Consider the following 18,632-nt stretch of genomic DNA (forward strand, 5'->3'; position numbering starts at 1 on the left):
AGGCAGCTCCGAGTGGAATGGCCAGATGGTTCCTGGAAGACATTTATTTGCAAAGGACTGGGGAACAATTATTGTTTGTTTTTGCTTAGAACTTTTGTCAGATTGGGCTTCCTGGGTGCCAAAGTCCAATCAGAGGAGAGTCATTTCATAACTTGGGCTTACTGTTTTGGCCAAGAATATACTTATCAATTGTACATTCAGGCAAGGGGCCTGTGAATGCTAAATGGCTGAGATTAGCAGCAGTACTGTGTTGAAAAAAAAAAACAAGCAAACAGAAGACTCCGGTGGTTTTCATTTTGGGAGACTCTGGAAGGGATGATAAGAGACTGTGTAATTTGGGGGAAAAAAGGTCTGTGGATGATTCTCATAGAGGCAGAAACTCAAAGTTAGTAAAAGAATTGCACCGACCAGAAATGGAGGCACAGACGTAGATGTTCCAATCTGAGGATGAGCTGTGTGGGTTATTTCCACATGGGCAAAGTGTAAAATGCATTTACAAACCTGGCTTTTTTTAACAGGTATAGTGGGTCATTTTGAAGAATCCAGGTACCCTCCCTAAGGCCTTTCCAATATCTTCCAGAAGGATATGGTCTCTTTATCTCAGAAACACACCTGTCAGCAAGATAGAGTCTAAGATGGAATAACTTGCTCTAAACCCATCGGAAAGAATTTTTTCCCCCTCACTTTTATGTTCTTCAGGACTTGTGGAAAGGGCAAGATATTTTGGAATTACCGGAAAATGGGGACATCACAGCGGCTTTTAAAACACTGGTTGCACAATAGAATGCCTTGGGGACTTGTGAAAAAACACTGGTGCCTGACCACTCCCACCTGATACTAATTATTGATCTGGGATGGGGCCCTGCATCAGTATTTTTTAAAGCTTGCTGGGTCATTCGAATGTGTGGTCAGGGTCGAGAATTCAAATGACTACCTGGAGAAAAAAACACATGAGATGCGGTATGTTATTGATTTTTAAAAATTCGCTAACACTTAAGGGGACTTCATAAGTATTCATTAATCAAAAATAGGCAATTTTCAACCACTAGCACATACAAAGATGAGCAAAACAGAGGGTAGGGTTGAGGAGATAACAGATATAGAGCTAGTTTTTCCAGTACTGCCTACCTTTTGATCTTTTCAATGGTCTTACCTAGAGTAAAATTACCTAGCCTTATCACCCTTTCTTGCCCCTCTTTTCTTTTTCTTTTTTTATGCAGGGCTAGAGCTCTCTAATGGGACTAATTTCATCAGTTCCTGAGTCTGCTGTGTAGACAATTTTCATGGTCGACATGTAGGTCATGCAGAGTTGCCAAGTAATAAGGTGATGCAAATGTGTGCGGCGACACTTATAACTACATTGATGAATAGATCTATGCAACAAGACACTTCTTGGGAATCTTTGCAAATGACAAGTGGGCTGTATCCAGATACGGTAGGAATCTGTCAGATATAATGGAAGAATGCTGAGCCCCCTCTCTTACATGGCCTCTTTGAACCCTGCCAGGATATGTATGGAAAGAAGGACTTGGAAGCAGGCAGGGTACAACGATGCTTTATGCTAATTAGACTTAATGCTAATTGATTAGACTTCATGATAATTGACTTCACAATTAGATGTGACTGGAGATTGAAAAATCACGTCTCTCCTTGGAGACTGACTCACTGGAGGCGGGGAATGGAGTATAGGGGTGTTTCTTCGCTGACTGGTTTGAATGTTGAATTGCTCCGTAGAAGTTATATTTATTTTTTTCTCCATGGTTCAGGCAAAATGTAATGTAGCAAAGTAATGGAAGCAGTAAAGTATAATAATAATATACTATAATAATAATTATTATAAAAATATAGTATGTCTTACATTTTTGTAGCACTTTTAACTCTTCTTTGCCCTTAACATCTGTCATGTATAGGACATGTTTTGAAATGAGGTTTGTGTTTATCTCAGGGAAATGAAGACTACAGCAGTGAAAATGGTAACATTTTTAATCTGTGTAATACTTAATGGCTTCCAAAGAACAGAATGAATAAATGTTTATGAAATTTCTGTAATATGCCAGGTTATATATGCATAATCTCATGTAATCCTCAAGATAATCCATTTTACAGTTGAGGAAACTGAGGTGCACTGAGATGACATCGTTTGTCCAGCATCACCCACCCCCAGTGGTGAGTAGCTAGAATTTGAACTTGGTGAATCTCAGGCTCGTCCATCAGTTCTGTTGTTACTATTCTAATTATGTAATGTGAAACAACATGAAACTATAAAATTCCTCACTAAATCCTCTCAACTCCATGGAAGGTAAGCTTTCAGTCTAGCCTCACAGATGAAGCTCAGAAAAACAACAGGCAAGGTGACATGTAAAGAAATGGCAGAGGTGGGATTTGAATAAACCATGTCTTCAAACTCTAATTCCAGGGTTTCCCACTCTGTTGAGGGTTCTCAAAGTTTTCACCACTCAGGGGCCTTTTAAAATTAAAAAAAAAAAAAAAAAAGAATTCCCACTGGTTTCAATTTGCTGGGGAACTTTGCGAGGTTAAATTATATTTATCGCACAATAATAATACTTTTCCCCATTTTTAAGGCAGAGGCATGCACACGTGGACATTAGGATGTGTGCCCATCAGGCAGAAACCCTGAATTTTTACTGAGGTGATATAAATGCATTGAGCAAAATTTCCATTTGGCTCTTTTAAAGTGGTAGAATCAGTTTTTTGAAAGTTTATTATTAGTAATTTCATGGACTCCCTTTTAGGGTCCAGAGATTTCAAGTTGGGAACAGTTGTCTCATTCCATATAGGCTTCTAGCTGAGTCCCAAAAGATCCATGTGTCTTACAATGCTATGGACTTGTTGTGCTTTTACTTACAACACATGCACTTGCTGTAGATAATTAGAATCATTGAACAGGGAGAACTTGGAGATGACTGTCAACTGTAGACCCCTTGGTTTTAGGTGTGTTTTCCTTGCTGCTAGGTCCTTAACATCTAGGATTGTGCCTAGCACATATTAAGCTTCAATAGATATTGCAAGTTATATGCATTAATAGATGAATGAATGAATACAGGTGGGGATAGTGATGTCCAGGACAGGTAAGTGACACATCCAAGGTCACACAGTCAGGGGCAGAGGCAGCGTCAGATTCCAACTCTCTTCACTGCTGGTTCTGTGCCTGTTCATTACAATATTCTCAGCTGAGCTCTTTTACAAGAAAAGGGAAAGAATTTCTCTATGGAGTGGTTTTGGGGCTATTGTGAAGCTCAATGGGGTGATGTAAGTCTGGTTATCCCTTTACAGTAACGAGGATTCCTGTGGCTCAGATCTGTTTACAATCACATGGAACTACTTGGGAACCACTTGATTGCATTACAGCACTTCATTTTAAGGGAAGATTCCACACAGTCCCTTTCTCTTTTGAAGTTCACAAAGTCTGGCTCTGTTACCTCCTATCTTTCTGTTTACCAACACTCTTGACCACTTACCTTTACGGAAGGCTTTGACGTCACGTTAGAATCTCCCTCTTCACTCACACCCCAGCATTTACTTTAGTTATTTCAGTATTCTTAAAGGCACCATACTCACTGCCTTGATTTCATCAGTTCTATCAATATTTGTCTTAATTCCATTCAGCCCACTGCCATGCTCAGCTTCATCCCAACACCTGTCATGGCTTTACCTTGAGAACATCAATGATCTCTTCTCTGACCACAATTTCCAATTCTTCCAGCTACCTCACTCTCATAATACTCTCAACATCCCCTTTCTTTGGCTTTACTGAGACATCCAGCTCCTCGATTTCTCCATTTTCCCCCAGATTAACACCCTCTTGCTGGCTTCTTTTCCTTTCCTCCTCTGTGTGGATTCCCTGCCCATTAATGGGCCCTTCTCACAAGCTCAACCCCCTCGCACCTCTTCCATCCCTTGGACCACTGTCTACAAACTCATCCTGGGATCAGTCCTACCAGTTCAGTTTTCTGCTGCCCTGCCTAAATCGAGTTGGACACTCATCTTTGTTTACTCATTGGACTTTGGACAGATTCTTTCTCCATTTCTCTTAAAGGCTCCTTCACCTCTTGCTCTACCGAGAAATTCAGAAACACTTTGGCTTCCAGTGGGTGCCTGTCATGTCAATTTCCATGCACCTCAATCAAATCTCGGAGGAAGGGGAGGCTTGCTTTTATTTAGGAAAATCTGGTGCTCTATAGTTACCTCTTGACTTGCCAGGATTCTGCTGTATTAGCTGTCCTTTCCCTTGTATCCTCCATTTCTTCATTTTGATCAATTTCTTCTCCTCAGCCTTGTGAATATGCTCAAATCTCTTTTATCTTTATAGAGTTTTACTGAATTCTTTGATTTTTTTCTCATTGCTACCACCCTTGCCAGCCAAACTTTTGCGGTCTGTATCAATTTTCTTCCTTTACTACATGGTTCTTCCTTTACCTTCAACTTATTGCAGCCTGCCTTTTATTCCATTGAAGACCTCCTTACTGCTAAATTTGAGGTACATGTTTTGGCCCTATCTTTGTCTCATAGAGGCATTTGACCCTACTGGCCACTCTTATGCTTTAAAATTCTCTGTTCCTTTGGCTTTTGTGATACAACATTTCCTGTTCTTCTGCTTCTCAATCGTTAGCTCCTCTCCCTTGTCCATCATGTAAATTGTACTATTCCCCAGGGGGGGTCTGTCCTCTGTCTTCTTCACTTCTCAATATCTACCTACTTTTCTTACCTACGCTTTAAGAGTAAACCTATCATTTAGAACCAGAAGTCTCAAAGGGTGGTCTGTTGAAGTTCCTTTACCAAAATCTTCTGAGTTCTTATTTTGAAAGTATAGATATCTAGAAGCAATAATTTTCAAAAATGTAAAGCTTATTGTGTTGCTTTCCAGCTTAACAATCTTCGAGCAGTTCTAAGAAATCTCCAGGTGGATTTTAATTTGTCCATAAGTTGAACTTGCCATGTCTAAAATCAGATGCGTAATTCTTTCCCTGCCCCTGTCAAGGAAGCTTTTCTTGTATCCCTTATTTCGTTAATGAGTCACCACCTGCCTTGTTTTTCTGTTTCTATATCTCGAAATCATCTTTGTCTTTTATTGCATTAATATTCTGACAGTATATGAAATGTTAAACAGTTACTTCATACTTATTTTATAGTTACTGAATGATTGGTTGATTTCACTTGCTTCAGGTATATTTGGCTTCTGGAACTTGGGACTTTGACAGAAAGAAACTAGCATTTGAGGACCAAAATATATACAGACTTATTAGTTAACGATATGTAAACCCAGCTAAATATAATAGGGGATTGAATTTTTTTTCATTCAATTTTATGGTAAGCATATTGGTTATAGGAAGTATAAGAGGAGAGAAGGGGCTTCCCTGGTGGCGCTGTGGTTGAGAGTCCGCCTGCCGATGCAGGGGACACGGGTTCGTGCCCTGGTCTGTGGGGAGAATACAATCTGGGTGAATGTAAGGTATGCCAGCCTAGAGGCAATGGTACCAGTTTTTGGAGGCAGTGAAGTGGATAAGCGGTTAACTTGAGGTTAAGCGCAAGGACACTGGAGCCTGGGCTGGGATTCCACTCTGGCCACTAGCTGTATGACTTTGGACAGTGACTCAATTTCTTTGTGCCTCAGTGTCCTCTTCTATAAAATGCTGGTGGTAGTAGCAGCCCCCCTCATAGAGTTAATATGAAATTAAATTGTTTATTGTTACACTCTCAAAAGAGTGTCTGCCTGTGGTACATGCTGGGTAGGTGTTTGGTGGTATTATTCCACGACTCCTGTGGACCATCCCTGAATCCACTACTCTTGCTTTTCAAATCTGACAGCATTGTGCCTGCAATGAAGAATTGCAACGTCCTTAAAATGAAGAATCTCAAAGCCCTTTAGCAAGTAATTACTCAGGAGTTTCACAGTCCTCCCCTCAGGATCCTTTTAACTGAAATGGCACATCCCTTTGAGTTCAAATTAGGTTGTACTAACATTGAAGCCTCCTGGACTTCCCTGGTGACGCAGTGGTTAAGAATCCACCTGCCGATTGGGCTTGACATGTATACACTGATGTGTATAAAATTGATGACTAATAAGAACCTGTGGTATAAAAAAACAAACAAACAACAAAAAAAACAACTAATACTAAATTTTCTTTGGGTTATTTGTATGGAAATATGTTAATATAAATGTTTCAGACATTACATGAAATTTCTAAAAATCTTATATGTTCTGGTATAATGTTATAAGTCATAATTCTAGTTATTACTTTAAAATGTATATCTCAGAAATAACTAAATTTCCTTGTCAACTGCATTATTATGAGCTTTCATCAAATCTTTAACCGTGGTCATGTTTAAGTCTTTTGTCATTTACAGACAGTTCTGGGTATACTCTGATGCTTTTGCAAAAATGTTCCTATAAAAGGGTTTCATCTTCAAGGAATTCATGGAAAAGACTCTGACAAGTACAGGTTTCTGGTAACTGACTATACTGCTGAACTGAATGAATGCGCATTTTCAGAACTCTAATGGAAAACTGAGGAATTCATAAAAGTGCTAACAAAAGATCAAGATGAAAAAAAAATAATTACATGGGACTGAGTGAACTAATGAGGATGATTATAATTTTTGTGACTTTCTGTTGGAATAAAAAAAAAAAAGTAGTGGTAACAGGTAGGGAGGCTACAAGCTGTAGTCATGTGATATGATTATTGAACTGCCCAAGGCACGATAACAAAAATCCTATTTATTTTGAAAACAGAAGTGCATTAGTTATCGTGGGAATTTTTACATGCTGTAAAACAGTTTTATGAAAAGATTTAGTAATGAGCTCCTAGCTTTTATAGGCCAGGGGACATATCTTATCTTTAAACATTAGGTACTATTTTCTCTCAGAACCATTTATGTTCTTATACCTTGTCTGTGTGACTTTTCATTTACTAAATATCAATGTTGTTGAAGATTCATCTATTTATATTTATGAAAACTGAGCCTCTTAAACCTTATACAATTAAAAAGAAAAAAAAAAAAGAATCCGCCTGCCAATGCAGGGGACACAGGTTTGAGCACTGGTCTGGGAAGATCCCACATGTCGCAGAGCAACTAAGCCCGTGCGCCACAACTACTTAGCCTGCACTCTAGAGCCCGCAAGCCACAACTACTGAGCCCACACGCCACAGATGCTGAGCCCGCTTGCCACAACTACTGAAGCCTGCGTGCCTAGAGCCGGTGCTCCACAATAAGAGAAGCCACCACAGTAAGAAGCCCGCGCACCGTAACGAAGAGTAGCCCCCGCTCGCCACAACTAGAGAAAGACCACGCGCAGCAACGAAGACCCAATGCAGACATAAATAAATAAATAATAAAAAACGTTGAAGCCTCCTGTGCAGTAACTTGTAGTTTCCCACCCCCTTCCATTTTATCATGTGTGGTGACCTTCATGGTACTAACTCACAGAGACTAGTCCTCTACATTCTTTAGCTTCTACCTTCTAGTAAAAGTGCCTTACCATTAGCTTTGCTTATTGTGCTCTCAGCTGTGCTTCTCTTCTGCCCTGAGGGTGCTATGGAGTCAAAGGCTGCCCTGATCTACATTTGGAGGTCGGCCAACTTGGGGTTAACCTATGACCCAGGCATGTGGGAAACACATTAGCTGATCCATTTCCAAGGCCCTCTTGCCAGGACTGGCTTCATGGGCATGTGAAGTAGCACAGGGCTCAGCACTCAGGAGGGCCCCAGGCTTTGTTTAATGCTCTGCTGGTGCCATCTTGAAATTCTGAATTTTACGTTGGGACTTCTGTTTTGAAAGCAAAGTTTGATGGGAATGTGGAGCCTGTGCACAAGCAGAAGAAATGTGCACTGTGTGTCCCCCTTTCCATGACACCCCATTTGCACAGAGTGTTTATGTTGCCCTGTGAACATGGGATTCGGGTGGATTTATGATGTGTGGGAGTTCAGTGGCTCAAAGTAAAAGTGAGTATAACTAAGTGTGTTACGTCTAAGACTAAGTTGGGGGGGTGAAGTGGCTGTGGGTGGGACACTGACAGCCCTGAGAAGTCACACTCTCTGAACCAGAACTTCCTTCCAACCCACACAAAACCCCACAAATGACCAAGAAACATTATCATATCTTTCTTCCTAGTGTTCCTTCCCTGCATCAGCATTCATGTAATGCTGAAAATAACAATATAGAAGGAAAGAAAAAATAGGGCAACACGTAGTTTCTTGTTTTCTATCTTTTTTTACTCATTAGTGAGATGTGCTGGTAGGATGCACATGTGTCAAGAAGTGAATTAAAAACAGTTGAGTTAGCTTTGTGCAGTGTTTCTAACAGTTCTGGGAAGAATGAAATACATGCAAATACATGTGCATATATGAGTTATGAAATACAAAAATTGTGTAACTTCAGTGATTCCACATATATATTACAGATTAGAGTTAAAATTCACGCTAATATTTTAACATTTTAATTTTTCTTTACTTAACATTAAATGGCAAACAAAATACATCATGTTAAGAGAGAGATTTCAGAAGAGAGGAGATAGCTTTATATTTTATTGCCTTTCATGGTACTTTTTCCCCTGCTTTTTGAACAATGGATTTTGGCTCCATTTTTTTTTTTTTTTTTTTTTGCGGTACGCGGGCCTCTCACTGTTGTGGTCTCTCCCGTTGCGGAGCACAGGCTCCGGACACGCAGGCTCAGCGGCCATGGCTCACGGACCCAGCCGCTCCACGGCATGTGGGATCTTCCCGGACCGGGGCACGAACCTGTGTCCCCTGCATCGGCAGGCGGACTCTCAACCACTGTGCCACCAGGGAAGCCCTTTGCTCCATTTTTGTTTTTATTTTGCTCTGAGCCCCACAAATGATCTAGCCAGCCCTGCCTCTTCCTTCCTATAGAAGTTGGTAAAGTTAAAAGCTTGATTTCCCAGCCTCCCTTACACTTAGCAGTGGCCACGTGACCACATTCTGGCCAGCGAGCCATAGCTGAAGTCCACTGGAAAGACTTGGGGAAAACCGAAATGCCTGGTTCGAGGAGCAGACATTGATTGTACTGCCTTTTCTCTTCTGCCCTCCTTGAACAGTAATATCCTCTTTGGTGCTATGCAGCCATCTTGTGACCATTAGGAAATAAACATAAGAAAAAAACCAAAGGCTATAAAAGTTGGAGTGAAAAGCTAAGCGTCTGTGTCCTTGAGGGTCTTGTTGAGCTGCTCAACCAACACCAGCAGCCATCAATCTAGACTTTTTTGTGAAAAAAATAATCCCCTACTAATTTTAGCCACTGTGAGCCTTCCATTACTCTTGTCCATTCATTACTTGTGGACTCGTGGGCCCTGAACTGCCTGCCTTGCCCAAGTTCTTTCATCAGAAGAAGAAAATTCCTCCTTCTTTCAGCCCTATTGTTTCCACCATCAAGGCTCTCTACCAGTTTCACAGGCCAGTGAGGGAGACAGGGAGGCAATGTCCTATTGACCCTTGCTTCTCTTTCTCACCCCTCTCTGCTATAGCTCCTGTGTTCCAGCACTCCTCTTAGCTGCTCCCAAACAAAAGGTTCTGTGACGATCCATCAGTGTAACTAGGTACCTGGTGGAGGCAGCCTCAGACACACCCCAGAAACATCCAAAACCCAGACTCAGACCAGTCGGGTCACCCTGTAACTTTTGGACCAGGAGTAATTTCTCTTTCTAACAATTAAGGTAAGATAATAGAGATTGAAGTCAAGCAAATGTAAAAGAATTGACAGAAAACTCCACAGCTAACATTATAAGGAAAACTTAGTCTGGAGCCCTTCATAGTTGGAGTTTTTTTTTCTTCTTCTTCTTTTTCTTTTATGATCACTCCATCTTTGGTTCCTGCAGAAGCCCAATTTCCTTGCCACGAGCAGCCGCCACTGTCATCTCCCTGGGGACTGTCACTCGTATGATTTCAGCACATGGTAGAGGTCCAGTAATTAAGCACATACTTTCAGAGAAGCAAGGGAGAACAAGGGGCTCAGTCCCTCATTAAGTGAGACGACACCTGGGTGGGTCTTGTCCATCAGCATTGCTGTAATTAGGACACGTTAACAGGGCTGCTGCCGCCACAGTCCATGTGTGTCCATGTTAGGACATGAGATGTAGTTGTTTTTAATAGAAGTGGGTTCGTTAAAACATAGCATTTCCCAGCAAGAATTAGGCATTTTATTATTTAGCAATCTCCTCCAACGGTTATAATAGCTTAAATATTTACCAGGGACTGTTGGGGAGCTCCTGTCTTTCACTAAGAGACTTTGTATTGAAGCTATTCCAGGAATATGGGTCAGAGTCCTCACTTGTCAGCTTATTGCAGGGTCAACCAAACTCCTGAGTTAGCTATATCCTCTGTTCTTTCCCCTCCCTGCTGTCAGAACAGGAAAGACACAGAATCATACTCTGTTTGTCTCTCGAGACATGATGGTTAACCTTTTGACGGAGGAGTTTGAAATCACTGCCTGAAAAGGTCTCCCTACATAGCTGAATGAGACCTCAGCTATGGCTCATCGTCTAGAATGTGGTCACATGGCCACAGCTACGTGCAAGGGAGGTTGGGAAATCAAGCTTTCAGCTTTACCAGCTTCTATAGTAAAGGTACTTAAGATGCACAGTTCCACAATCAAATACCTTGGAAACCACTCAAAGAGTTGAAGCAGATTGTAGCCATTTTAAAGCGTGGATGACATTCTCAGATGAGCTGGAACAATAACAGATCCCACCTTGCAGAATTACAGTAGCAACAGAATGAAGTTATGTTGTGTAAATGTTAAAGCACTTCACAGATGCAAGATTATTTTGAGAAAATCAATACCTTCTCCCTTTGTACTGCCTGTATGTGAGAGAAGTGGAGGCCCAGGCTGGCTGTTAAAGTTCAGCTTTTAGCTTAGATCTATGTGATGCTTAAATGAAACCCTCTTCTGCGATAATAGTGTTACCCTAAAAGCTGAATTCCCGGCTTACAGGTGTGAACACCACTGCTACTAAGAGACTCTAAAGAGGCCTGTTTCTACTTTGCAGGGACACCTCAGGAAGCACCTCCCTCGGCTTGGTCAACAGTAGTTCCTACTGCACTGAAGTGAATGTCATCCCTTGTACACACGAGCAAGGGTTAACCTCTGGCAAGATCTTGCTTAAAGCACATGGCAATATCACACAGGTTCAGTGGGTTAGACACACTGCAGAGCATTTGGATAAGCCCCATAATTCGCGCAACCTGTGCTTATCAGCAGCCTTTTCCAGTTCATCTGTGGTTTACTGGAAGCTGCTTTCATGTGGAGTCTGTTTCTCTATATTCTACTCCTGGTCAGAAAGAGACCAAATGTTTCAGTTAAAGGGAAAGGTAAGGCAGTACTACCAAACATCCCCTAACAGTAAATGCCAATCAATGACACCTACTCTGTCAAGTTCATCTTACTCCCTAGAGGAGTCAAGTTTAACACCAAGACTTCTACAGTCAAGCAGGGTCTGCCTTGGGGTCATCTTCCCTGTAGCTGTAGGTCTTCTTGAAATGAATGAGAGCCTTGAACTTTTTTAATAGGGGAGAGTGTTTAAGAGTGTCCTAGTGCTAAAGACATTTGAGCATCGGCCTGACCAACTAACTCAGAGGCTCAGAAGCCTCTTCTGAGTAGCTAATACAAGTCTGGACCAGTCCACACAGTTGTGTTTTGATGAAATCAGACATGGCTAACTAAAGAACAAGGAGAGGCAAAGGGTAAAAGGCATGAACCAACAGTTCACTAAAGAATGATTTTTATACTAGACATAACTGAGGTTGTTCTGGTACAGGTCTTATCCGCTAGGCTCCCATTAAACTCCCAGGGAAGGACTATGTATAGGTCTGAGAGAGAAAATAGAAGCTTGAAAGGCATGAGACAGTAATTTACCTGTGGTCCTATTTCATGGATCTCCACTTTTTCATTCTTGTGACAATCCAGAATCTATTACAACTAACATTTGCTGACCTTACCCTGGTGTACACTATACCTTGACTCTACTACATCAACCGAAAGCAGGGGTCCAATGAGCTGACGATAACACATGAGATTCCGCCATTCCAGTTTATTGAAATGAGTAAATTTATAGCTTTCTTTGCATACAGAAAAGTGCACAAGAAAATAAGTATGTACAAAACAATTGTGTGGCTGTTCATCACTTTCAAAAATTCAATTCCCTAGAAATAGTTGCCTCCAGTTAGCACATTTAGGTACTTGGACATATAAAATACTATTTCAAGTCTGTGTTGACAATGACTGAGTGGGAAGTCAGATGGAAAATGATGCCATACGTGATCAGCTATTATCATTCAACGTAAAACCACAGGACTTTAGCTCGGACTACTTGGAGCTAAGCAGTAGAGGTTCAGGAGGCCACCATCTTGTTTAGATCCTGAGCAGTCATCCTCTTCTTCCACCTAAAGATAACATTGTATGTGGTTGATTAACACCCACAAGAACCTGAGCACTAGGGGTCAAGAGACAACATTAAAAAACCCAACATACACAAAACAAAACAAAACAAAACTCATATGGCAAGAACAAACCCTTTGAACCGTGCTGACAATAGGACTGAAAATGAACTGGAAAGGTTTCCAAGGTTATGAGGAGAAAAATATCGCAGGCATTAGATTTTTAATGATAACACCGCAGATTTCTTCTCCCATTTATCATCCTACTAACCGTGAGACTGTGTGGCATCAAGAAAGCTTTCCAGTTACTTGATAAAGGCCTGGCATTACCCCAAATAAGCACCTAATATGTTTGGCACTATCACATTGAACTTTGTGATGTGTTTCTCTTCAGAACACGGTCCTTCTTTGCTGAGTTGAGTTCAATTTTTCTTCAACATGAACTGCTCTTCCGGAACTTCAGCTCAGGAGGATGGCCTCCTATTCCATAGAAAGGATAAAGGTTGTGCCCATTTGCAATTCTAGTTACTGGGATTAGAGATTACTGAGAAGGCAGAGAGGCTTCAGATCTGTGAATCATTAGATTTTTTTTTGCCCCATAAAACTCTGTTGTTTGTGAAAGAGAGGTAATGTTATATAAACCCAGGAGTAAAAATGACTGAAAAGAGAATCAGAGGGAAAAGAAGAGGAGAGATGAAAAATGATTTTCCCTCATTTGCAATAGCTAGCAAGAGATTGGAGAAAGGACAATCTTGCCCTTGAGAGAAGAATAATGTTCAGACAGAGAAGTTATATCTTTAAAAACGTTCTTAGGTGTGTTCAAAGTCCCCAGAGAGAAACTGAACTTTTACTTTATTTTACTTTAAAAATACTCTGTAAGTGATGGTCTGAAGCAAGGTTTAAGAAGGTGCCTTTTTCTACCACAATCTTTAGGTTTTATGCTCTGAAACAGAACCCCGAGACACTCTGAACCGTAAGGATTTTAAAATTTATTCAAAACAGTATGATCTGAGGGGTTGTGGTGGCTGCATCGCCCAGCCAGAGGGTACACAGCACAGTGCTCTAGAAGGTTCTAGGGACACAATAAACAAGGGTTCAAGGAGGGAAACTACTTCATTTACATTTAAGCTAGAGAGTTTAGGTTCTTAATTTATTTAAATCCATAGATTCAGTTTAGCTAAACAGAAAGTGGAAGGCATTCTACAAGTGGAAGAGGCAGCAAGAAATAGGGCAACAGATAATATGTCAAAGCTAGAACAAGGGCAGAGGTCAGGACTTGTCTGCTTATTAGCTTTGTCCTTGACTACTAAGGCCAACCTTTTTGTTCCTCTGGACAGTCAGCATGCCAAGTTCCTAGAGAAGTGTGGAGAAGAAAAAACCCATGGTTAGAAATTTTGGATTGACTATCAATGTATTAAATATTAAGTCATTATTTAAAAATGTCAGTCATAGTATCGCCTAGGACCGATTCAAGAGGATTGGATAGAATAGTCGATGTAGAATCTGTAATAAAGTGATTAACACAAGTGATTAATAATGTTATCTATTTTCTCCCATGGCAATTGTCCCCCCTACCCCTCAACCTATATATTTAGCAGGTTGACCAAAATTATCCTTCCTTCATGACCTAAAGAAGAAAGGGCCTCCAAAGAGAACTCTATAGTCAATTCAATTTAGCGCAAACAATCCTCCTAGATTTTCAGTGCGGTTTGTTCCTTTCTATTGTCCGTGTGTGCCTCCCCTGGAGAGGAAGCAATAATGAGTCTCTGTCAAGACTTCTAGCCCTTCAACATCTTCCATATATTACACTGCTTTATTAACATTAGAAACCATCTGGACGCCTGTTAAAATGAAGCTTTTCCTCAGCACCGAGGGGGATTCCTTAGGGCTGGGGCCCGGGAATTTGTCTTTTCAGTAATCTCACTCGGTTCTCTGAAGCTGATTTTGCGGAAAAGCACTTTCAGAAATACTGTAATTACAGAAGTGGAGTGAGGGGGGCTAATCCAAATTGCAAATAAACTCAAATCTTATTGTTGATCTCAGATTTAATATATTTATCTATTTAAAAGAATTCAGCTCTACGTGGGTCAAGACAGTTTGGTAGTCTCACTTGAATGGGGCAAGACTGAAAAAAAAATGGGTTTGGGTTCTTTTCATTCTTCCTGTTGTTCACCCCTTTCAAAATGCAGATAAGTCTCCTGTCCTCCACTAACTTCAACCTTTTAAGATGAAAGCTGCTTCCACTCACTGTTGAGAAAGAAAAACACCCCTCTCCCTTTCCCCTTCCCGGGTCTCAGTCTAAGGTGGTTACACACAATAACTCACCGAGGATAAAACCCACCAGCAGACTCATGTGAGCTCATACTACTTTTGAAGGAGGTACCGGCAGCTGTCACCACTTTGGGATTTACCATCGCCAGACTAGTTCAGACTAATTTGAGGCCCCTCACAAAGAAATACGTATTGATTTGGGAGGCAAGAAGTGTGATCATGATCTGTTTGGCTGACCTGTTTGGTGGCTTCAGAAGGTCCCCAGATTTTGAAAGTTCTATAGAAAACTGAGCAATTACTAGGAAGCTTTGCAATCACTTCAGTATGAAGGTCAAAAATCTAGAAGGCTATGTGTTATATTGAGTTTTACTTCCATACAGAAGTGAAATATCAAAAACACAGGATGACAGAAATCCATATCCATATGAGTATAGTACTGTTTTTTATATGTATGAGAACTCTATTCATAGATGTCCAGCCTATTCATTACTAAACTAGTTAAGTATAGTGTTCCATATCTTTTACTTCTCCATGACAGAGATTTAACTTCTTTCCGATTCTAAAATTAAAATTTCACCCTTACCCCCATGCCACCCTTTTGCACCAAACCTAAGCTTAGTAGGATCTTCTACTTACAGAAGTTAGGCAAAAGGATTTCCAAATGGATCCCTATATACATCGGAAGATGTGGATTGAGGAGAAGCCATCTATGGAGATAAGACCATCTAGTCAATAACCATAATTACAATTGTAAGAAAACAACTATAATTAAGACTTCTCAGATCCCTTTAAAAAAAATCACTTAGGTCACAGACTAATCAGATATTGTATGTGGGTCTATGATGACTTGTGTTTGCCTGCCTGTGATATGTGTGTGTGTGTGTATTATTTACATCAAAACCAAGTTTCAGAATTATGTTTGCCTCCCAATGTAAAATATTATTTTTATGAGCTAAGTAATTATGGGTGGGAAATTAGGAACTTAAATCTTTGAAAAAATTGTAAAGATACTATTTTGGCTCAATTTTATTTCAAAGTGCTTTCCCGAGCTAGGTTAAGTGAGATACAAAGGACTTTTCTGTATGTTATTTGTTTCTCAAGTTCAGGAGAGTAGTTCCTGCAAAAATAATCTTTCCCCAGTTTGAGTTGAGGTTTACACTGCGATGGTCCTCAATGATCAATCGTATTCAAATGTCCTTTACTGTCAAAGATACAAAGCAAGGTTAATTCAGGAGGTGGTAACTCTATGTGGCGTGTACTTTGGAGCATCATCTTCTAATAGTTGATACTTACAGAGGCTGGTGATGAACGGAAAGAATCTTTAGAGAAGGGGTTCTCAAATGCATTGTCAGCAGATTTGGAGACTGGCAGGGCACCTTGTCTGGGAGCTGGCTTTGGTAGTTCTAGAAGGTGAAAAAGTAGTCAGTAGACAAGCTTTCCCCAAATACATGCACAAGTTCTCCAGTCAGGCTTATCTTGGAAATTAAGTTCCATACTTGCTCCGAACGCACAGGCTCAGCGGCCATGGCTCACGGGCCCAGCCGCTCCACGGCATGCGGGATCTTCCCGGACCGGGGGCACGAACCGGTGTCCCCTGCATCGGCAGGCGGACTCTCAACCACTGCGCCACGAGGGAAGCCCTAAGTTCCATACTTTTGAAACTGACATCAATGGAACAAAAATCACCACCAAATACCAGGACTCCCAGTGATTATTACAGGCAAATTCATCCCTTCTTGGAAGAGGAACCATGCATATTTGCTTGAAGTGGAAGAGATACAGAATTCCCTCACTTAAAAGTACCTACATGGGGCTTCCCTGGTGGCGCAGTGGTTGAGAGTCCGCCTGCCGATGCAGGGGACACGGGTTCGTGCCCCGGTCCGGGAGGATCCCACATGCCGCGGAGCGGCTGGGCCCGTGAGCCATGGCCGCTGAGCCTGCGCGTCCGGTGCCTGTGCTCCGCAACGGGAAAGGCCACAACAGTGAGAGGCCCGCCTACATGGCAAACCTTCACCAAGCCTTGAGGCCAGCACGGAAGTAAAACCTCCGAGAGATTAAATCACTAATACAGTACAGCGAGCATTCAAATACTGGCTGCATTTTGAAGCGCTTTCGTTCTACCACACCTTTTTAACTTTCCTCATTAGATGGGTAGTACAGTCCATACATACCTACTCATGAAAAAATGAGTCCTTATCACACATACAGCCTCCAGGTGCCATGACCCATTGAACTTCAATAGCTCCTGGCAGCCCTTTTAAGAATTGTCACAAGAGGGCAGCATTGGGCCAGCCCTTAGAAACAGCTAACTAAGGTAAAGTTAACTCTGTAAGGTAAATGGTTAAGTTGTCTCCATCACCCCTGCTAGGCAAAAAAAGCAAAAGTAAAGCTACTGGTGGGTCGGGAGAGGGTTCTTCTGAGGGACTCTGTGGGCCCATATGACAGTGGAATACTTGTTGGTACAGCTGACAGAGAAGTAGGTAGCTTACCATTGATTTTTCTCAACAGTTGATTAGCGTCAAAGTCATCATGGTCTGCATTCTCCTGAGGAATGCCAACTTTGTTGTTGAAGTAGTTGGAGAAGGCACTTGAAGTCCCAGCGGAATTCTGCTCTCCTTTCCTTGCTGGCACAGTAGGTGGCTGCCGCAGTTGGAAGTCCTTAAACATTTCTTTCACTTCCTTCATTTCTTTGTCCCCAAGTGGGTCCAAGGCAACGAAGGCATCGCTGGAGACGTCCTTCGGAGGGCCAGTTCTGGGAGGTGGCTGAGGAGGAGTGACCAGGAGAGAGGAGAGCATAGAAGGGGGCTGGGCTGACACAGTAGGAGCTGGAAAAACATTGCTCTGAAAAGGATTCCCCAGCGGGCTGGTTGATGACCAAGTATTGGGTGTCACGGATGCTGATGGGCCCCAGACTACAGGGGCTGGAGGTGAAGCTGAGGCTGCAAAGGATGAAGGCTGGTTCCAACCTGGAACAGCTGGGCTTGTGGTAAAGACGATTGGCTGACTGAATCCTGAAGGCTGACCAGCCATCATAGTGCCCGGGACCATTGTAGTGGATTGACTAAAGACTAAGGGTGCTGGGTTCCATGGTCCTGTCTGAGCAGATATAACTGGCACACCACCTGAAGGAGGGAAATGGGATAAAGGACTTATCAGTAAACTAGCCTGAAGAGGATCCTTGAGTTTCAGAGAGTCAACTCTCCGGAGAGCATTTTTAGAGAGCATCTACATGCCAAAACTTTATTAAGCCTTGAGGCTGACATGGCTTTTATTAGATTATTTCACTCCAAAGACGAAGTAGCGGTAGCAAGCATTTAAATGCTGGCTGCATTTCGAAGCCCTTTCTTTCTTCCACACCTTTTTCACTTTCCTCATTAGATAGATAATACAGTCCATAAGTACCCAGTCATAAAAAAGAAAATGAGCCCTTCTCGTACGTACACTGATGTCATTCAAACAGCTAGAACAGAGCCTGTCAATAGCATGAACCTACGTATTGAGTAAATACATTTACATATAGAAACCATGCTTGTTATGAAGTAAATTAATATAATCCATCAGGGCTTCCCTGGTGGCGCAGTGGTTGAAAGTCCGCCTGCCGATGCAGGGGACACGGGTTCGTGCCCCGGTCCGGGAAGATCCCACATGCCGTGGAGCGGCTGGGCCCGTGAGCCATGGCCGCTGAGCCTGCGCGTCCGGAGCCTGTGCTCTGCCACGGGAGAGGCCACAACAGTGACAGGCCCGCGTACCGAAAAAATATATATATATATAATCCATCAGATACTCTTGAGAAACTGATTTAACGTTTTCATTTGGCAACTGGCTCATGTCTGAGGTCTTATGGAGACTAGCTATCAGGCATGTGCATTAGGCTTTAACATGTTTACATCCCAAAGAAACCATTTCAAAGCTTCCTTGCTTTTAAATGCTGCCAAGGTGGACACAGCTACATAA

The 18,632-nt window shown here is 41.9% G+C and overlaps 1 protein-coding gene across 6 annotated transcripts in view; it reads right to left on the reverse strand.

The window, feature by feature from the left end:
• Nucleotides 1-12,052: 12,052 nt before the first annotated feature.
• DAB2 (DAB adaptor protein 2) overlaps nt 12,053-18,632 on the reverse strand; it is a 52,680-nt gene continuing 46,100 nt past the window's right edge. For 2 of the 6 annotated variants that reach the window (XM_029216607.1, XM_029216603.1), the window contains 4 exons: nt 17,168-17,800; nt 15,972-16,081; nt 13,725-13,760; nt 12,053-12,413 (listed from right to left, as the gene is read on the reverse strand). In XM_029216607.1, the coding sequence (XP_029072440.1) occupies nt 12,327-12,413; nt 13,725-13,760; nt 15,972-16,081; nt 17,168-17,800 (866 nt within the window). In that variant the 3' untranslated portion in view covers nt 12,053-12,326. Of the gene's footprint in view, nt 12,888-12,991; nt 13,761-15,314; nt 15,386-15,971; nt 16,082-17,167; nt 17,801-18,632 lie in introns of those variants that run through there. The other 4 variants (XM_029216605.1, XM_029216606.1, XM_029216604.1 and 1 more) reach the window with 4 other exon arrangements.

This window comes from Monodon monoceros, unplaced genomic scaffold, assembly GCF_005190385.1.
Source record: "Monodon monoceros isolate NGI ecotype Baffin Bay Population unplaced genomic scaffold, NGI_Narwhal_1 Super_Scaffold_12, whole genome shotgun sequence".
In the NCBI taxonomy this organism is placed as follows: Eukaryota; Metazoa; Chordata; class Mammalia; order Artiodactyla; family Monodontidae; genus Monodon; species Monodon monoceros.